This window comes from Montipora capricornis, chromosome 14, assembly GCF_036669925.1.
Source record: "Montipora capricornis isolate CH-2021 chromosome 14, ASM3666992v2, whole genome shotgun sequence".
NCBI classification, from domain to species: domain Eukaryota; kingdom Metazoa; phylum Cnidaria; class Anthozoa; order Scleractinia; family Acroporidae; genus Montipora; species Montipora capricornis.
Window position 1 is genome coordinate 1752501 of NC_090896.1, and position 20000 is coordinate 1772500.

The window sequence follows — 20000 nt, forward strand, 5'->3', positions numbered from 1 at the left end:
CATAGTAATGGTCCGTACTGTAAAATGCCGACCAAAAGCAGTCCAATCAAAGTGCTCCATTTAGCATGAGAATTGCTTGCCATTTAATAACGAAAGTTATTCTCCAATTTAAGATTATTTTTGTCTTTTCGCCACAACTAAGGAGCAAGTTCTACGACAAAAATCAAATGAAGACAAAGGGAGAATTTTCAAAGTTCTAAGACAAGAAGCAGCTTGGACTTTTTCGTTTACTTCAAATAAGATTTAATAAAAATAAAAATAAATAAAAATTTCCCTTTGCCGTCACTTCTAAATGGGAAAATTTGAAGGTTACAGGAAGGTCAAAAACACCTTTAAAACTTGAACTATTTTAACCATCAATTCATAGCCAAACGCTGAAACCTGAGGAAAATCTCAAGTTTCTATTCATTGGTAAGAACGACCGAACGGGTTTCTATAATCAAAAAATCACTTCCCTGCGATTGACTGGCATCCCATCCAGGGGGAGTAGAAATACTCCTAGTCGCTTCATGCTACAGTAACCGGAGATAAGCGCCGGCCTGATGGGCCTTCTAGGCTCGTAGCAGACTTTACCTTAATGGCGGACCATTAAATAGGAAAATTCCAGTTAAAATTAACAGGTATCTTTTTTAAATCAAGGCTTAGAAAGTAGGTCACTTAACTGTTTCGTTAACGTAGTTTTGAAATCCAAAGAAATATAAAAATTGATTTTTTGGTTACAGTAGCACTTTAAAGGTCTTTGAAATGACAATGACAATGACAATGAATTCCTCCTTGTGAATTGTGGCCGGACTATATGCAGCAATATTCACAATGGAGTTCGACGACGATGAGATTAGAATAGAACAATGGCGTCCAAGGCATTTCTGGTGAGGGGAGGGGGGAAATAAAGCTGTCGTTTTTTTTACTGCCATCAGGCTGATGGTTTTCGCTTTCTTTCTGGTCAAGGTCGCCAGGCGTGCCTAAGGTCCCTGGGGCCCGTTTCTCGAAAGTCCCGAAACTTTACGGGCCATTGTCGGGTGTCACAATTTCTTCTGTATCTCAAGAACGGAGAGGATTTGATTTAATTCGTCAAACTTCACAGACCCTTTTCTTTTAGTTAGCTTGAAAAGATGTTAAAAGAACGGCTTTCCAAAACAAGTGGTTGGCAGTTCCACAAATGGCTTTTCGGGCCCGAAAAGTTTTTGGGACTTTCGAGAAACGGGCCCCTGGTGTCCTTTTTTGTGGTAATGGTAATGGTTTATACACCGCAACCCCACATACAGTCTCATGGTGATCTACAATTCTCTCTCTGGGGTGAGATCGACCTCAGCCTGTCAGGGTGCCTCTGGAAGCCGCTATCTGTCCAAATTTGATCTCACCCACCTTTTCAACCCAAGCATGAATGTGAAAAGAGGACACACCATACTTTATAAAGGTTTTTGTTGAGTTCTTTTAGAAATCAATATGTTCATCTACTTCTACTTCTTAATTCTAAAACACCGATTGACTACAGTCTCACCTGATAAGCTTCTTGGGGTGTTATCACCTCCTTGTTGTAGCATACAAGCAACTGAGAACCACAGACTATTGAAATAATTGAACTCTTCCGAAGTACCTTTGCCGTCGTCTTGCTTGTAACCATACGGACTATAATAGTTGATTATAAACACAGAGATCGAGATGATGACAATGGTGGCCAGGGTACAGACCCATACTTCGAGTTCAAACGGGTTCATGAACTGCAGATAATCAATTTCTTTTTTTGATGTCTGTTTCCTGATTAGAACATCCTCAGTAAAATACATAAATGGCATCATGAAGTCCACTGCCTTTTCACGAAGTTCTGTGACAGTTAACGGGGCTACCGCTACGTCAGCGTTCTAAGAATCGACAAGAGTCAGTGAATTAAAGGAAAGGAGAAGCTTCTGAGACATTAACGTTTGTGCAGGAGCATCTCAGTTTGCACAAAAATTCTGCACGGGGGTTTTTAATCGAAACTGAAGTATTCAGTTTTGCAGGTTTGGAGTTTTGATTACGAAGGTACCAAAGGGTACACAGTTCACATGTATGGACAATACAAATAACCGATCGTATGAAGGGAGCAGTGCGGCCCAGTGTTTAGGGCGCTTGCGTTAAGATCCAGGAATCCCGGGTTCAAGACACATTCTGACCACTGACTTGAATTTGTTACAACTAGTCCCTGGTTCAACTTCTCAGTAAATAGCCAACTAGTTTGACTCCCCCCAGCTGGGATTCTTGACAGTTGTTGTTGAATGTTCTGATCTGCCGTAATTGTGTTTCAATGGTAAGGAAAAGCCCCTGTGGGGAGTGGTCAATCATGTATGTATGTATGTATGTATGTATGTATGTATGTATGTATGTATGTATGTATGTATGTATGTATGTATGTATGTATGTATGTATGTATGTATGTATGTATGTATGTATGTATGTATGTATGTATGTATGATTATGCTCTGTTCACTGGCAAACTGAGTGTCTGAAAGTTCAGAACAATGCCTGACTTGCTGACTGGCTAACGTCTCTATCTTGTTTAGTCCTTAATCGACTGGCTAACACAACGACTGACCGCCTGTAACGATTTATTTCAAAATTAAGGTACGCCACAAAGGCTTTACAACAGACAACTTTCATCTGTCACATAAGTACACAATTCCTCGCTTTTCTTGCTCTCTCGTGCATACAAAAGTTCCCGGGTATATGACGATACCGCTGGCGTGCTATAAAAAACTACACCGACTGACTGATTCACCGTGAGAGTGCCCGACAATTGAACAGCCGACTGACTGGCTCTGATTGACCGACGATGTCAAACGGAGTGAATAATCTGAGACCTAACTTAAACTGATTGAATGACTGATTCATTGTCTGATTAAGTGATAAACTTATTGACTGACTGTTCAATGGACTAACGGTTTCACTAACTAAACGATTACTGAGCGATTCACCAAGTCATCAAATATTACACACCTTTCTATCCAGCTCTCCAATCATCCCGTTCCAAGTCCCATTTTCTGTCAAAGCGCCATATTTTCCATCTGGTACAACGTACACTTCGTACGCAAAATGAAGTGTCCTGGCCAGTTCATTTAACAGGTCCATGCAATACCCTGCATAGTAAACTGTACCATCCTCTTTCTTATTGGCAAAGAAGAACGGTGCATCCTGGTTTCATGAAACAAGAAACAAAAAATTTACCGACTGAGGGATTTTCACTTTATTTACAAAAAAATCATTATTATACAAACAAGACCATAGTAGCCCACAGTTAGCATAGCTATTCTAGGCTACCGTTCCAGGCTCGCAGATAGTCAGGAAAACGAAAAAAACTGCGTATGAAAAAGGAGTGGGGCTCCTCGACCCAAGCCCCCACTCGTTTTTCATACGCAGTTGCTTTCGTTTTCCTGGGAACCTGGAACAGGCTATTCTTGGCGGGACACTTCCACTATGACAATATTAACAACAAACGATCCAAGATCATTGAAGTTCGAGTGACTATTTGTTTAATTTTCAGTTTATTACCATCGTTACAATCTTTAAGAAAAAATGATACAATGATACAGTGTTCTGGAGTTCAGTACCTTTATCATAAATATTTACTTATAGCTTTTGTAATTCTGATTGTAATATGCTAGGTACAATAAAACATGTTGTTGATGTTGTTGTCTTCTCATTTTTTGGGTCGGTTAGTGAGTTAGTCAGCCTGTTAGTCAACCACTCAATGAGTCAGTCAGTAAGTGATTACGTCAAGTAGTCAGTTAGTCGGCCAATCAGTCAATAAATCATTAGGTCAGTCAGTCATTCATTCATTCATTCATTCTTTCTTTCTTTCATTCTTTCATTCATTCATTCATTTTGTCAGTCAGTCAGTCAGTCAGTCAGTCAGTCAGAAAGTCAGCTAACAGTTAAAACTACTGACAGTCGAAAAATTAACAGTCCCACAGTACATTACTATAGTCTTAATTCACGCTCACCAATGTGACAACAGCCCTGATCTTTTTACCGGCCACCCCAATAGACGATCCTATGCCCCCATTCGTCCGAATATCTCGATAGAGCACAGCCAGCTTAGTAGAATTCCAGTTGCCAATCTAAAAATAAGAATTGCGTGATCACCAGGTTTTTGGGGTGAAGGAAAGAAAGAATGAATGAAGGGATGAATGGATTTATTAATGGATAAAAGGGAGAGTTAGCGAGTAAATGCACGAACAAACGAAGGAATAAATAAATGAACGAACGAACGAACGAACGAATTGATGAATGAATGAATGCGTGCGTCAGTGAGTGAATAAATGAGTGAATGAATGAATAAATTAAACAAAAGCTACAAGGCTACCCGAGACTGGATAACATGTAATTCAAAATCAAGAAAAAAGTGTCTTTATAACCACTTTTTCATCGCCCTAGTAACATTCAGTCTCTTACACGAGCTTTTTAATAAAGGAATAGCTTACTTTCACGAAGGAATTGTTTCGAAGATTTAAAATTTCCAGCTCTACTGCAGTTCTTTTTCCATCATCATCAAATTTGACAGGACCTGTAACACCATCTATATTGACCTGTTGAAAGTGAGATGAAAGCGAAATATTAGAAGAAATACTGATATCACACGTCTTAATGCAAATCGAACGTTGGTTTATGACCAGGAAGGAAATTTGGAAGTACCTAGAGGTAAATCTTTCAAAGAGATTATTCCAATTCAATTTAAAATTATTTTATTGTTCACACTTTTAATAATATTTACACATCACACAGATTGTATTCTGAGAGAACAAAGGAGGAAAACAACCGGTATAAGAAAATTCATTCATTCATTTGTGTTCTGAGAACGGATGGCACAAGCGGTTAGTTGCCTTGGTGGAAGAGGTCCTGAGTTCGATTCATCCTTGATTCGACTTTTTCGGTGGGGGTGGGCGCTTATTAACTTTTTCTACCTTCAGGGTGGGAGCTTACTCGACGTTGGGCGCTTAATCGAATAATTACGGTACATGAATCTCTCGCTCAAAAGCTCGACTCAGGCTACATTCACACGGTACCGGACGAATTTTTGACCGGTTGAAAAATTGACCGTTTAATCTGTTTGCACGGAACCGTGCAATATTTTTGCTCTGTTCACACGGAATTGACGTACTGGATGAAATTTTAACGTTTTTCAGTGGACTTACAAGCTGATCATGCGCAGAGGGCTATTTCCAAGATCCAAAATGGCGCCCAAAAAGAGAAAGGTCAAGGCCATTTGAATTATGATATTTTCCATCAACGCCGTGATGTTTCCGAGAAGAGCGATTAAGATGGCAGCCTCCACGTTTCTTCTTCCAGCTGAGCAGCCTCGCATTCACGTAACCAAGACTTTACCGTGAAAAAAATTGGACGTTTATGGTGTTCAGAGCGCGCCGGTCAAATTTTCGACCCCACCGGCTAAAAATTCGTCCCCGATTTTGGCGTTCAAATTTTTGAACGGCGAAGCGTCTAAATTTTCGTACGTTTAGCTTGGTTCCGAGTGAACGGAACCCTTAAGTGTATGAATTTTCAACCCGTCGAAAATTCGTCCGGTGCCGTGTGAATGTAGCCTGAGTCGAGCTTTTGAGCGAGAGATTCATGTACCGTAATTATTCGATTAAGCGCCCAACGTCGAGTAAGCTCCCACCCTGAAGGTAGAAAAAGTTCTCATTTCACTCTACCTTTTTCATGCACTCCAACATATCATGTCTATCTTGTAAAGAAACAGAAGATCCATTAATTGAAGAACATGGATGTGTGCTCATTGCTTGCCTAACAACTTGGATGGCATCGTAAGCGAGGCCGACTGTTTCCTGCGATGATACCAAAATAACATTATCAGTAATGTATGTTATAGGGGATCCTGAACAAAAGAAATATTCCAAATGGAAGTAACATACCTTGTTAAATCCAGGCGCAGTTCTCAATTCTGCGCTAGCTTTGTCTTCGATAAATTGAAGCTTCATCGAGAGAACGACGCTGCTTTCGCGACAAGTCAAGTTCATAGGAGCCTAAAGGGCAAAATGAAATGAAATGAAACACAAGCAAGGTAAAGTATTGATTAATGAAGGTAATTGGGAATTAGTTTTCCAAAAAGTCAAACTTCTTACACTTTCAGGAGAAAAAGATTACCTGCCCCTGAACGATCCATTTGAATCCAGCTTTAACATTACACGGCTTCTGTTGGCAAGTAAACAAAGACAACAAGTTTCCGCAATAAGGTTTCTTATAAAGCTCCGGAGATAGTTGTGGTTTTAAAATTTATGTCGGAATAACGCACCGGTGGCTCAGTCGGTTGAGCATCGGGCTGCGAGGTCGTGAATTCGACTCTGGTCGGACCAACACTAACTGAGGAGAAAGTGCTGTCTTTGTAATGAAATCTGCAAATGGTTAGACTCCCTAGTCTTTTCGGATAAGGCCGGTAAACAGTAGACCCCGTCTCACAACCCTTCAATTTTCATAATCATGTGGGACATTAAAGAACGAACACAATATTCGCAAAGAGTAGGGCATTTAGTTCCCGGTGTTGTTGTCTGTCCTCTGTAGTATGTAGTGGGTAAATGCTCGGAGATATTAGCTACATAAAGCTACTCTAAAATGCGAGGATAAAAAATAGGGTGATGATGATGATAGAACGTGCCACAAAGAAAAAATCTAAGTTCGTTCTTTTGAGGAATGGCCAGTTCTAACATTATTTGTTCCAAAGTTTGACAGCCTTTAGGGGCCGACATTTTCTATATAAGCTAAATCAATATCATTTTACCTCTTGCATGAGCGACTTCATTATTTCCGTGCTTGTGTACAGTAGAATCATATCCGGGTCGAGTTCCGCAATTTGCTGCATTATTTGTGATATCACAACTTTCTGAGGAATTTGGAGAAGCTGTACGGTGAACTTTAAACTCTGGGATATGACGTGGAAGTACCCAGCTTCGTGTAAACGAAATTCTAAAAGAAAAGAAAAAATTGCAAACGATTTTGTGAAAAATTGGTGAGGCAGAGAAGAAGGGAAGGAAAAAAGGCCGCACGAGAATCTGTGACACTATGAGAATATAATGAAAAAGGAAGGTAGAACCACAGCCGATAAATGAAGATAAGAAAAGCATTCGTACACGTTACATTCAAAAAATAAGAAAGGATGTTGAGTACGTACGGTCAATACAAATACAGTCCTTAAAATTAGCCTTTCAAAAATCATGAATAATTCATGAGCCTAACAGCCTATCAAAACATCAATAAAATGTCACGTGTATGAACTTTATATCCTGATAAAACACTCCTCGTTAGTATTCTTTATATAAAGAATACTAATAAGGCATAGCTTGTTTTTCTTGTATGCTAATATTCACCTCTCACAATTTGAACCATTGTTTTGAGTCCAGAGGGACACGCTCTTTGTGGAATGTTTTTTAAGCCGTTCAAAAAACTCGCAGCACGTGTTTTATCGGGTCTAAAAACACTCGGCTACGCCTCGTGTTTTTCAAACCCCGATAAAACATTGCTGCTCGTTTTTTAAACAGCGCATATTTAACATGGGTGAACACTGATTACTGGTAACCTGGTCGTTTACACGGTGGCCACCAAATGAATAAAACAAAGCAATGTAAACGGACACAATAGAGTTAAGAATCTTAACTGGTTGGAGGCAAACCAATTGGCTATTTACAAGCGCAGCCGAGGAATTGAGCCGGGAAACACTCACGGAACAACTCCAGCTGGTGGTCAAAGCGGGACTTGGACCCGGGACCTCAAGTCCATCTCTCAAGTCCAGCACCCAAACCACTTGGCAACGCTGCCTCCATAAAGCGTCAAGATATTTAACAATTAGACCCGTAGCCCGCAAAGGGCTACAAGTCAATAGCCCATGAGGCGAAGCCGAATGGGCTATTGACCTGTGGCCCTTGAGGGCGAAGGGTCTAATTGTTTTAGTATCACCCAACTAGTCGGACAGAAAAGGCAATAACAAAGTTAGCAAATGCAAGTTGAAGAAATATTTAATATAAACGTCACGCTTTTCGCTACTCGAGGACTATTACTAATAGTCCTCTAGGAGCGTAGCCAATCAAAATGCAGGATTTGCATTAGTCCACTAGTTGGGTGATACTAAAACCCATTAGACAAGGAAACAAAAAAAAAGAACTCAAACGCTCAAACGTCTTCGACAGGATAAAAACAGAAAAGCAACGTAAGACGAAAGCATTGACTTTGTGGTATAAGAAAAATCTGAAATCCTGATATGTCCAGAAACGCACTTAGTTTGATGCATGATGATTGTGGTGGATGGAGAAGATGGAAATGGATGTACATGTGAGCTAATGTACTAATTTAGATTTTGACCACAAAAAACAACGAATTTAGCACATAGCAGTGTCCCTTTTACATTACTCGCGTCTGGGAATACTATAATTTAATGTATGGTCCCGAGGGAAACAGTTAGTTTTGTTTTCCCTCGAGTCCTAATGTTTCCCGAGACGAACTCGAGGGAAACATCAGACTCAAGGTAGAACAAAACTACTAGTTATATTTAGTATAAATTTAGGCTTTTTCTTCAACAATCGCAGCAAAACATCCAAAGCGGGCAACAACTGGGGAATTGCATCCTGGTCAGGATACATTTGAATTTGACCAAGAATCAACCAATCACAGTGCTCATTTTGTTGACAATTAACGTCACAAATTGTCCCCTTGCTCAGTTCTTCTCGGCGGTAAAGATGAACAGCTACATTTACCCTCACCTCATTTCTACAAAATAAGTATCATATGCTTGGATCTAAAGGGACACACTGGCTTTCATCTAATTACGTGCATTGCTGGACACGTGCGTGGAAATGAAATGGCCTATCCATAAATTGACGAATCTATTGGTTAGGTCTCCATCCAGTGAATACACGCTTTCAAATCCACGGTTATCCATGTCACTTGATAGTACTTCAGTTATTCTGCAAATAACGCTATCTTTCCATGGAACGACTTAGGAAAGGGGTTTTAAAAGGGAGCCTCCACTCGAACAACAACAACAACAACAACAACAACAAAAAACAACTTTCATCCACAAAAAATAATTGTCTTCAAAGAAAGCGTTTGAGTCGAAATGATAAATGAACTCAGAATCGCTTCTTTTTGTTTTCAAATTTGCCGGGCGCCGCCATCTTGAATAACTGTGGCGTGCTGCTGATATAAACACCCTGCTGGGAAAATTTTCTAAAACTATTGTTTGCGAACATTTTCCTCTGGTTTAAGTTACTTTTTGCTTGGAGAGTAGGTTTCCTTTATGGTAGTCGAATAGGATGAAGGTCAACAATTCTTTTATAATTTCTGTATCACCTTCAGTCCCTGAAAATACTGTAATTATTTATGTCATATGAGGTTCTTGCACACTTTCTTCATGCTTTTTATGAATTATGAAGTATTTATTTTTACATTGAAACCCCGGACTGTCCAAGGCTGTTTGCGGATCTGGGACCGTTTCTCGAAAGTCGCGATAGCATTCCGTGAAACTTATGATAACTTCACGGAAACGTCTCGATGACTTTTACGGGCTCGAAAACTAATCTAAAAAAATACGATCCATTCGTTTTAGAAATCTGGCCTTTAAGCACATTTTTCAAGACACGACAAACAGCATACTTGCCAAGTCCCACGCAACGAAAAGGCTTCGGTTTGAAGATACATTAATATAAATGCTCCCCGAAATACGCCTAAAAACGGTTTCGGAACTTTCGAGAAACAGGTCCCTGACCAGTGTATTTGGTAGAAGTCATAAGAAAAAAGAAGAGATTTCTGAAAGATTTCTGAAAATATCTACTAAGTGACCCATTTTATTGATTATCAAACATTTGATCATTAGAAGAGCTCTTACCATCGAAAACAAGTGCAACTTTTGTCCAATGAAACGTATTGAGTATGTCAAGCGAAGCGTGGGCATAGGCTTTATAGCTCGCTGACAATTGTAACGTCTTTTCGCATGGTTCGAATGGTTGGATGTTTCCATGGAGGCGGATCAGAGGAATGCCTGTCACCGTAGATAGTGCGCATGCTTGAGTTGTCGCATAGCTTCCCTCGATAAGACTTAAAACGTTCACAAACAATGAAGCTGTAAGCAAAAACAAAAACGTTTCTTCATTATTCAGTCGAGTTCTATCCATTTGTGGGACACTTCAAACGAAAATCAGTTTTTCTCGCATACACAAGACGCCTGGGTGCCTGGGTGGCGTTCACTCCGGCCATTGTGGGGGTGGTTAGGTTAAGGGAACACTGCTCTTGCTTTGAATTGCTTTGCTAAGTGATTGGTTAAAAGAAACCTCGAGCCATATTCACTGGCAATCGGAGGCGGTATGGTAATTGATTGCATTCCACTGGCTCATGGGGTGTTATAGTTTTACAGCAGAAAAATCCATTCAGGTTTTACAGCTAAAAACACATCAACGTTATTTAAGGACGGTGTCTACTATTGTTATTGCGCATACGTTCTGCGCATCTCGAGATACTCGGATTTCCTATTGCTAGTGCTAATTAATACAGGGATATTTTTGCGCGGTTCAAAATTATGCGGAGAAAGCAGAACTTTTTACAAATATCGTTGATTAATTATCTTCGAAAAATGCGTGGTTACCCCCAATTTTTCGTTTTGGATTTCAACACTTTTTAAGATCTGCTTTTCCCGCATATTCAGTAAACCGCGCAAAAATACCTTTGAATTAGTAGGCACCGTCCTTAACAAATTAATTGCTAAAAGCCGCCGAGGTTAAAGTATTAATTCTTCTAGATGCTTACCTTGGTCGATTAAGCTCGACTCATTTGTGACGTTGAATATTTTCCGAGTTATTGTAACATTACCAAAAGAAGACGACGTGTTCAAAGCGACAGTCATTGCATGATATTCAATTGGAGATGCGTTAATAACTCCTAAAACGAAGCAAATGACGCCATCAAATTCAGTCAGCGTATGCATGTGTGATATTCTTGCTGATATGCATCTCGTGACGTAAGTAAAGCCAGGTCTAACGTGAACAGCGCTTGCAGGCGTAGTTCAAACGTGTCTTTCCATAAATTAGCTTCGCGTGTCTAAACTAGGCTAAAGTGTCCATAACCCACACAATAGTTAAATCTGAGCACTTCTCCTGACCAAAACAAAAAGCGGAGCGAAACTCGCTGGACTAAAGTGGTGAGTTTAACAGAAATAGTGTCGGGATCATTTGGAAACGACCTCAGTTATTCTCCGAGGAGGACCTCAAAACTCTCGTTTTCGACAACAAAGATGACAGATATTTTCATCTAGAATTTTTTTCAAAATGAAGAGATTTTAACCAAATGAAACTCAGGCTAATCCCCTAAGCAGAAAGTCTTCGAGGAGATATGCAAATAATATGTAACTGAAAGAAGAAACTTTACCGAAAATTTGGCGCCAATCACTTCCACTAAAAATGGGTGTAAAGATATCATTGGCCTAATCTGGATAAAGGAATGTTGTCCAGTTATCATCTGTAGTTGTTAGAAGACCAATCTTAAACCACGCAAATAACCTACCATAGGTATGTTTATTCGAAGAATTTCCTCTTTGTGTTAATGAACTTATTAGAATCAGCACGCTGAGGATGGCCTTAGTCTCCATCCTAGATTTTCCAACGAGCTACGTTCGAGGTCCTAAGGAAATAAAAGACAACTTAAGGTCCTAAAGAGATAAAAAACAACTTAATTTTTTTCCGTCAGTCCTGGTTTAGACACAAAAACATTAAGCAGACATTTTGATGCTATTCTTGCTCCAGTTATCAATGACTTTGTTTTTTTAAATGACATTCAAAAACTAATTAATAATTCATGAGCGAAACAGCCTATCAGCTCACCGATTAACGTGCATGAGCTTTTAATGGGGTGTTTTCACTCACCTGACCAGCAGCCATATTGGATTACCGAAACAAAAGAATGCATTTCCATAAAAATAGAGTCCAATTCCCGGAGGATTAGTTTGGTACACCATCATGGCCGCCATTCCTTTGTTTAGGTAAACCAACATGGCCGCCGTGACGTCATGTGAAAACACTCTATATGAAGCATACTTAGAAGGCATAATTTAGTATGCTAAGTGATGTTCTCCTCTCACAATTTGAATCTTTGTTCGGATCCCAAAGGGACACGCTTTTGTGGAATGGCACGGTTTTTGAAGACGTTCAATAGCGATATTTCTTGTTTACAAACATTGCCGTCACATTCCTTTTGATATTCAAATTTGCCAACAACGGAACAAAAGTCATTGTTTCAACAGCCAATGGGATTCTGGTTTGCATATTAATAACAATGGGTGACGTCACGAGAAACATCGTTATAAACTCGCAGGTCGTGTCTTATCGGGCCTAAAACCACTCGGCTTCACTTCATGGTTTAAAACCGATAAAAAACTCCTGCTCCTTAACACATTTTTACAGAAGGAAAGAATTTGACGACCACTGTAATGTCAAAAGAAAACAAATTAATGGTTGATTCAAAATATGTAGATTTGGTTTTATCACACGAGTTAATAAAGTTAAATTAACCCATTGGCTCTCAGGAGTGATCAGTATGTAAATTCTCTTCACATTTTCAGTGAAACGTCAGTCAGACAGGTATTGAGAATGAAAATTATTATCAGGTTAAGAGGTGCGATCTTGATATAACACCAAATTCTCATGATTACCCAACAAAAAACCATACGCTACTAGTTGGGAGAATGAACGTTCATAGCTCACAAATCTTTCGTGTTTCACTTGCGTTAAAAGTTCTCTGGTGTAACATAGCTTAAAACTCGGCACTTCTACAATTACTAAGCTTTCAGAAAATATGTACTTTATTGGGGTTTGCGTCAAACGTGGGCCCACGAGGCGGCGTCAACAAATGGCGGTCATTTGGGATTTACTGACACCTTAAGCGTTGTGTTGACTTGGCACTTCCAATGAACGCTGATTGGAAGTAACTTCTTTCCCAGTCCCTTGAATCGAGGTTGTATTGCAAGAATACTTTTACCCATGAGTAGTTTGCAGTAGTTTTCTAATATGACTACCGCCATTTTCCTTTCTAGAAACACGCAGTTTTTTGCTTAAACGTCTAAGAACAATTAAGACGTCCAAATGTTGAATTAAAAAACGGACAATTGTTCCGCACCTGCGGCATGCATTTAAGCGCTTTTCTTTAAGTTCTCTCCCCAGAAAATAAACAACAAGAGGGTTCTTGACGAAAGGGTGACAATAAAACAAGAAAACTTTCTTTCTCCATCCTTACTTCAAGACCGCCCCTAGCGTTTTAATCATAAGATAATTTGCTTTGGAGGTATAAATTGAACAAGACGAAAAAAACTCGCGAAGGATTTGGGAATGTTTCTAGACGTATGCAAATTCTGTTTGTTTAATTAAAAGACTGTGTCTCCGTAAATGTTGCCACTGTAATTGCTTAATAAGCTCCCCACTGTTGATTGGATGAGACCGCGTCCATAAGTTGCTGGTGACTTTTTCCAATCAACACAGGTCAATTATCGTTGAAGATTTCCTGTTAACGAACGTTGCTTTCACTTCCTTCAAATACGTTGCTCGTATCTCAAGATTTTTAGATTTAGCGGGCCGGATTCTTCATTAAAGCTCACTTGACTTCAAAGTGTTTTCCCGCTTGTATCAACAGACCACTAAGAAAACACTCGGTATTTTTTTTAAAGTTTATAGGTAATAGCACCTTGTTTTAATTCCCGCGTCCATGTGCCACTACGACCAATAACGGCCCAAGAAATACGTTACTCAAAGGTACTTTATATATTTCCAGTAATTTTAACACAGTCAGCAATTTTAACAACAGAATTTATTATAGCAACTTGAAAACTTTATAGTATGCCATCTCTTTGGTTTTAAAATATTAATTCGTTTTCTTTATGCAAATTTCTTAACAATAGAAACATTGCTGGGTACTATCCAAATTTGTTTTTTTTTTTAAACTCTGTCCCAAGGACCGCCGGGTCAGTGGATTATGTTCTGTAAAGCATGTTTTGCACTGTAGATCTAGACTGAGTGAGAATGTTGTTTGGACAAATATAACGTGTTAACAGACGCAATTATGATGCTGACCAGAAGTTTCTTTGATGAACGTATAGACGAAGGATAATTAGACAACTTCCCATGCAGTATTTCACGGAAAACGCAAAAAAATCCGATAATGGTTTAGTCAATTGTGAGAATCCAAACGCAAAACGAGTTTGGGTCATAAAAGAAAGGCTTCCCTCAAGTAATTTATCCATTGATGACAAAATGATACAAACAACAACTTAGAAAGACATATTTTGTTGTAAATTCTTTAGTAAACAGAGAAAATCTAGCGTAACGGATTCAAGGTCTGATTAAAGAGTTTCTAGGGCTATGTTACATGTCATTTTGATTATAGAGTAAAGAAAAAGGTTTGTAAGCAGCGTATGGCATTAAAACGCCAAATAGTCGTTTTTTCTCAGTTTTGGGGGAAATGGTCTTCATCATTTTCAACAAACTCCAAAACAGTTTATCGTTGGAATTAGTATACAATACCGAGTCAGGCCTCAGTTGTTCAAACTATGGATAGCGCTATCCGCCTGATAAATCACTATCCAGTGGATAAGTCGTAGCGAAACCAATTGCGCTATTCAGTGGATAGTGATTTATCTGAGGGATAGCACTAAACGCTATCCATCGTTTGGACAACTGGGGCCAGATCAAATGATCTTCGTATGATTGATAGCGGGCTAAACAAGCCTATGACTAATTTTTCCATTTATGGTATAAGACACCGAAGTCTTGCCTCAGTTTTACAGACAACGCTTCCATAAAAGAAGTTAAAGTTTTAAAAAAATTGGTTTACAAAACAAGGTATAACATATTCTCAAAACTTACTTACGAATTATTCTGTTCGTCCCTTTTCAACCTTTAAGACTTCGAGTCTGCAAAGCAATTCAAGTTATTTCTCAGTAAACGTTATCACTGGCACAGTGCATATGTTACCAGGAATGACAAATTTAACTTATATACCTAAGGCTATGTATTTTGCAAATGAATTGGTTTCAACTGAAAGCTAATTTTGCACTTCTAGTTTATTATCGGAGACACCTTATCGCGTCAGCACCTGCCGAAGTATTCATTACCTTTATGTAGATTGCAGAATGCACAGTTTGAGGCACTGAGCGAATGAAGGTACCCCGTCACCAATTATAAGTCATTGGTCTAAGTTCGACGGATCTAATTGAAAATTGCTTTCGAGCTGTCATAGTTACATTAACCCTTAGTTATTATAATTGATACCCTTTGTGTAAAAAAGTGCAAAGGTAATTTGCTAATAACTATACATGTTTTGATTATTTTCTACCCATTTTCAAGGATCAAATACCCTAAACAGACAATTATGATTTTAATCGAAAAGGAGACCCATACCACAACACCCACGTCTCTCCTAAGAGCTATCGTTTCTTCAGTCTGTCAGCCTTCCTGCCAAATGGTGTGCCTCTTAGCCAATCAAAGAACACTGTCTTTAGTTTACGTCAAAAATGCATAAATTAAACACGAAATTGTTGTTATCCACAGGCCCGAGCAAACGGCTTCGACATTTGCTTCATTAACATTCGTCCGATTTTGGTTGAACGATGTTGACCGCTGGGGTGGGGTGGGCAAACGGTTTCAGCACGTTATCAACAGCTTCACAAGAGGCCCGATATTCAGTCCCAGGCTGTAGCCGCGGTTTTTACTATGGATACGGCCATGGATACGTCATTGAGAGACAGATTAGTGCGCACGCGCGCACCCAACAATAGGGAACTTAAGCAACGACAACGGCGACGGCAACGAGAACGTCATCTCAAAATATAAATTCGCGTTATTGTAATCGCTTCGTTAATATTTCAACTTTTTTAATATGACGGGGGTTTGGTAGTTCCTCAAAAATGACGCTGGTAGGAACGGCGCTCAATTTAGGGCAGAAAATGAAAATTTATCCTCAAGTACTGACGTTTTCCATAAAACCTAAAATTTGGCTATTTCACGTTGTAGTTTTGCTGACGACGGCAATGAAATGGACAAAAGTGAAAAACACACGTGCAGGGCGTGCAAAGCTATTGTTTTTGCCTACTAAATATGCAAATTTGTGACGTTCTCGTTGCCGTCGCCGTTGTCGTTGCTTGAGGACGTTCGCGCTAATTGTTTGTGCGCAACGTTACTGCGCAGGTAACGCGACTGTAATATGTCACGCATTACTTCGAGCATTAGTGAAGTTGAGGTTTTAAAACCTTTGCAAAAACCGTGGACGATAAGTTTTGCACAGCGTTGAATCAGAGAAGATCGTGATCAGTCAAAATTGATTTAAAATATTTATGAAAGTCAAGTAGACTACTGCACGACTGATATTCGCAAGGTTTTATCAGTCATGCGCTAGTCTACTTGACTTTCATACAAATTTTTCAAGCATCAGTTAAAATAACATGGCGACAAAAACGCCGAGGAAAAAATTCCAGGCCGGCAAAAGAATGGCACATTTATTTCCGAATCATCATAAAACTTCAAAGAGAAGTGAGCGGGAGGATGGAAAAGGTAGCTGATCGAGTAGACAAGTGGCTGAAAGTTTGGAAAACTCGAGTGAATGCATGTTTTTAAAGTTCTTTTCCTTTACTTTCGTGAAAATTGAGCAGTATTTTCGTCCTCGTCCGCTTGAATAGTGCGGACTTGCGTGAAAACAATTAGCGATTGAATTTCACAAAAAATCACACTCCAGAGGATGAGCATAACGGCAATGGAGAGATATTATACAAAACACCAACCAGATGAAGATGACCCCTGCCTAAAACTTCGTTGCTATGCTCGAGAAAGGTTTTTTTTTCGGTAAAAACCTTTCATCTCTTCAACGATCGATCCTCTCTTGGGTTCCAGTCCTTGCCCGACAGGTCACGCAAAAGCATGACAAACGAACTTTTCCAAGAGCTTTGTAAAATCACATCGATTTTATTCGTTCAGATCATCGGTGACCCCTATTTTTTTCATCATGAATCAATTACTTTACTTACTATCTACAAAATATGATGAAATGAAAAAATTCTGACCGTAAGAAGTTATCTTTTTTTAACATTTTCTTTCTTCGTGCCATCGAATTTTGGTAGTAGTTGCAACGGATAGAGCTTACGAAAACGCTCGTCGAGGATGAACTCTACTGTTTACCACATCCCTAGCTGCATACAATTATGTAAAAATCTCACTCCTAGAAACCTATGCACGGAAACTTTCACTCCAATAGTTTCTTTTTATGATTTTCGATGGATGAGCAGATGAGCCTACATCTCGCTATTATGACCGATTTCTCGAAATTAAGGCATTTTTCCACTGCCATTTTCTCCGAAACAAAGTCGGTGACCCCCCTTTTTTTTTTTTCATTTTTGGAGTAAGTACTTCATGACCTAACTCTAGGCGAGAAATGAGGAAAATCTCACCGTAGGAAGATTTTGGCGCGAACGTCCTTAAGTTTTCTATTGTTGAAAGCGGGGGGAAAAACTGCTTCAACTTCATTCAACATTCGCGATAGCAAAAGAAATGTTGAATGGTTGTTAAAGCAAGGTTTACACGCGTAAGGCCTTTGCAAATGGTTTCAATAATTTGCTTGGGCCTTTCAATTTTGTTGAACGATTTTGAACGATGTTGACTGATGGGGTGGGCAAAAGGTCTCAACACGCTTTTCAACTCATTCTACCGTCATCGATTAAGCTTCCTTCCAACTTGCTTCAACACGGTTTACAGGAGGAGGCAAACGGTTACAACATCATAGCTGTTCAACAAAATCCAACGGTTTATGATTATGCAGGAAAGGTAGATCTTCCTAAGTGTTATTGAAATCCAAAAAAAAAATTGGGGGTAACCACGTATTTTTCAAAGATAATTCATGAACAATATTTGTACAAAGCTCTAAAATACAAAGCAATGTATGGCGTTCTTTCTCAAATTGAAGCTCAATTATCGCCAAAGAATGCATGGTTACCCCCAGTTTTCTTTTTGGATACCACGAGTACTTACTAAGATGCACTTTCTCTGCATAGTTTTAAACCACGCAAAAATATCCCTGCATTAGTAAGCATCACCGAAAATTCGAGGAAATCCGAGTATCTGGAGATGAGCAGAACGTGACAACAACTAAGCCGAGAATTCAAAACAACCGCTAAAGTGGAGTACCCAGTTGTTTATTCCCAAGTGCTGCGCTAATGGCTATGACTTTTTGGTTTTCCTTTTGCTAATCACCAATGAGATTTAAGCTGCAAAAATGGAGGTTAGAAGAAAGGTAAAGAAAAAAAAGCTATAAAATCAGTGATGAGTGGAAGGGTGGAAACAGCGATTAAATTAAAATCACTCGACAGGAACCTAAATAAATACCAAAGGATAGAATGGTATTATCGGATAGCACGCGAATTAACCCCAGCAACTGATAAATTTTCAAACGGATCAAGTGCTGATGTAAAAATGATAACTAACATAAAGAGAGTAGTTTAAATTAAATGAAGAAATATTAGCTTGTTGAACCAAGAGTTGTGCAATTTCTTTCTCAGGATGCTCGCCGATATTTCATTTTCATGTCAACACTGAGGGAATTCCAAACCTTTGTACCCTGATAAATAAATGGGATTTTATTTAAGACCCAGAGGGCTTTTATCGTTTTTAAAAAACCGTGCCTTGGAAGATTAGAGGAGGTAAAGTGTGTCGGCTCGACTTGATCATGACTTTCCTAACAGAATAATAGTCTTGAATATACCATTATCATAAACTTTCAAAAGTTTGCATCTCCGATTTTCCTGTCCTTCTAAATGCGTCTCGTGAGGCAATTTCCCCTGCTAGCAGCGGTCTCTTTTCAGCAGACGAGTACGGGAAAAAGAGACCTCTGTCATGGGTCGAAACCAGAAACCCATAAGGGGTTGAAACGTGTAACGGCCCCTCGTGTGCTGGGAAACAAGCTTCTGAATATTCAATTTACTAAGTATCATATTTGGAACACCAAGAGAGAAGCATTCAACCAATCAGTTCGCAAGACTGACACCGTGATGCAATACCACCAATGTTCTCGCGCGAAATTAACTGGAACGAGGGGTTTCCAAATATGGTACTTAGCACTGAATATTCGGAAGCTGTGAACGCGCGTTACACATTTCAATCCTTACGGGTGTCTGTCGAAACCCAATCTGATCCAACCGCCGTCCAAAACCTTGGACGGCATTCTTCAAACCGCATACCCCATGATATGTTTGCTGACGGTGACTTTGGCCCACTGCGTCCGGCGCATTCATTTACAGTGATTCCGCTGTCGTTAAGTGAGTCCACATAACATGAAGTATCATTCGGTCTTTAGTAACCGCCGCTCGTGCTCAACACAGTGAGTTTCGACTCATGGCAGTGGTCTCTAAGCCGGAAAAAAAGACCCATGTCAGAAGAGAAGAGGCAATCATTTCAGCATTTTAAAGTGACACCGTAACGAAAAGATGTCTTGATCAAAAGCGAATCTCCCCTGCTAGCAGCGTGATGCTCAAATTACATTGTTAGCTTGGGGTACCTGTGGATAAACTTATGATCAGCTGTGCAGATAGGCCGTATCGATGAAATTGGAGGCCATTAGTTGTTACGATCAGATCTATAAAAGTGACGGAATGTCTCCAGGTTTTCTAGCAGTAATTATTGCAATGAGAACCAACATTTGATTTGATTTCCGTTAATTTGTTGATTTCAGTTTACAGTGTCCCCATTTGGTGCTTCAGCGCTATACAACGTTCCTTTCCGGCTTTCTTTTTACACGTCTTGGTCACGTCTGAGTTGCGGTCCCTTCTCCGAGTTCAATGCGAGTTGGTCTGAGTCAAAGGTTTCGGAAGTAATATTGTCTTTTTCATCGAAGTAATTTATATCAGGAGGTCTGCATACACAACCGATGAATAATCTTTATGAACGAATGATTCGATGATATGTCAATATTTAACACGGTATTCCGTCAGTAATTGCCCAGCGAAAGAC

General features: G+C 39.5%; 1 protein-coding gene across 4 annotated transcripts in view; it reads right to left on the reverse strand.

Moving 5' to 3' along the window:
• LOC138033808 (glutamate receptor 2-like) overlaps positions 1–20000 on the reverse strand; it is a 50792-nt gene that overhangs the window by 16901 nt on the left and 13891 nt on the right. For 3 of the 4 annotated variants that reach the window (XM_068881645.1, XM_068881643.1, XM_068881647.1), the window contains exons 2-13: positions 14877–14923; positions 11530–11646; positions 10777–10908; positions 9863–10096; positions 6767–6951; positions 6136–6183; positions 5904–6014; positions 5685–5816; positions 4458–4562; positions 3978–4094; positions 2974–3168; positions 1502–1862 (exon numbers count right to left, since the gene is read on the reverse strand). In XM_068881645.1, the coding sequence (XP_068737746.1) occupies positions 1502–1862; positions 2974–3168; positions 3978–4094; positions 4458–4562; positions 5685–5816; positions 5904–6014; positions 6136–6183; positions 6767–6951; positions 9863–10096; positions 10777–10908; positions 11530–11614 (1705 nt within the window). In that variant the 5' untranslated portion in view covers positions 11615–11646; positions 14877–14923. The remainder of the gene's footprint in view (positions 1–1501; positions 1863–2973; positions 3169–3977; positions 4095–4457; positions 4563–5684; positions 5817–5903; positions 6015–6135; positions 6184–6766; positions 6952–9862; positions 10097–10776; positions 10909–11529; positions 11647–14876; positions 14924–20000) is intronic. The other variant, XM_068881644.1, reaches the window with a different exon arrangement.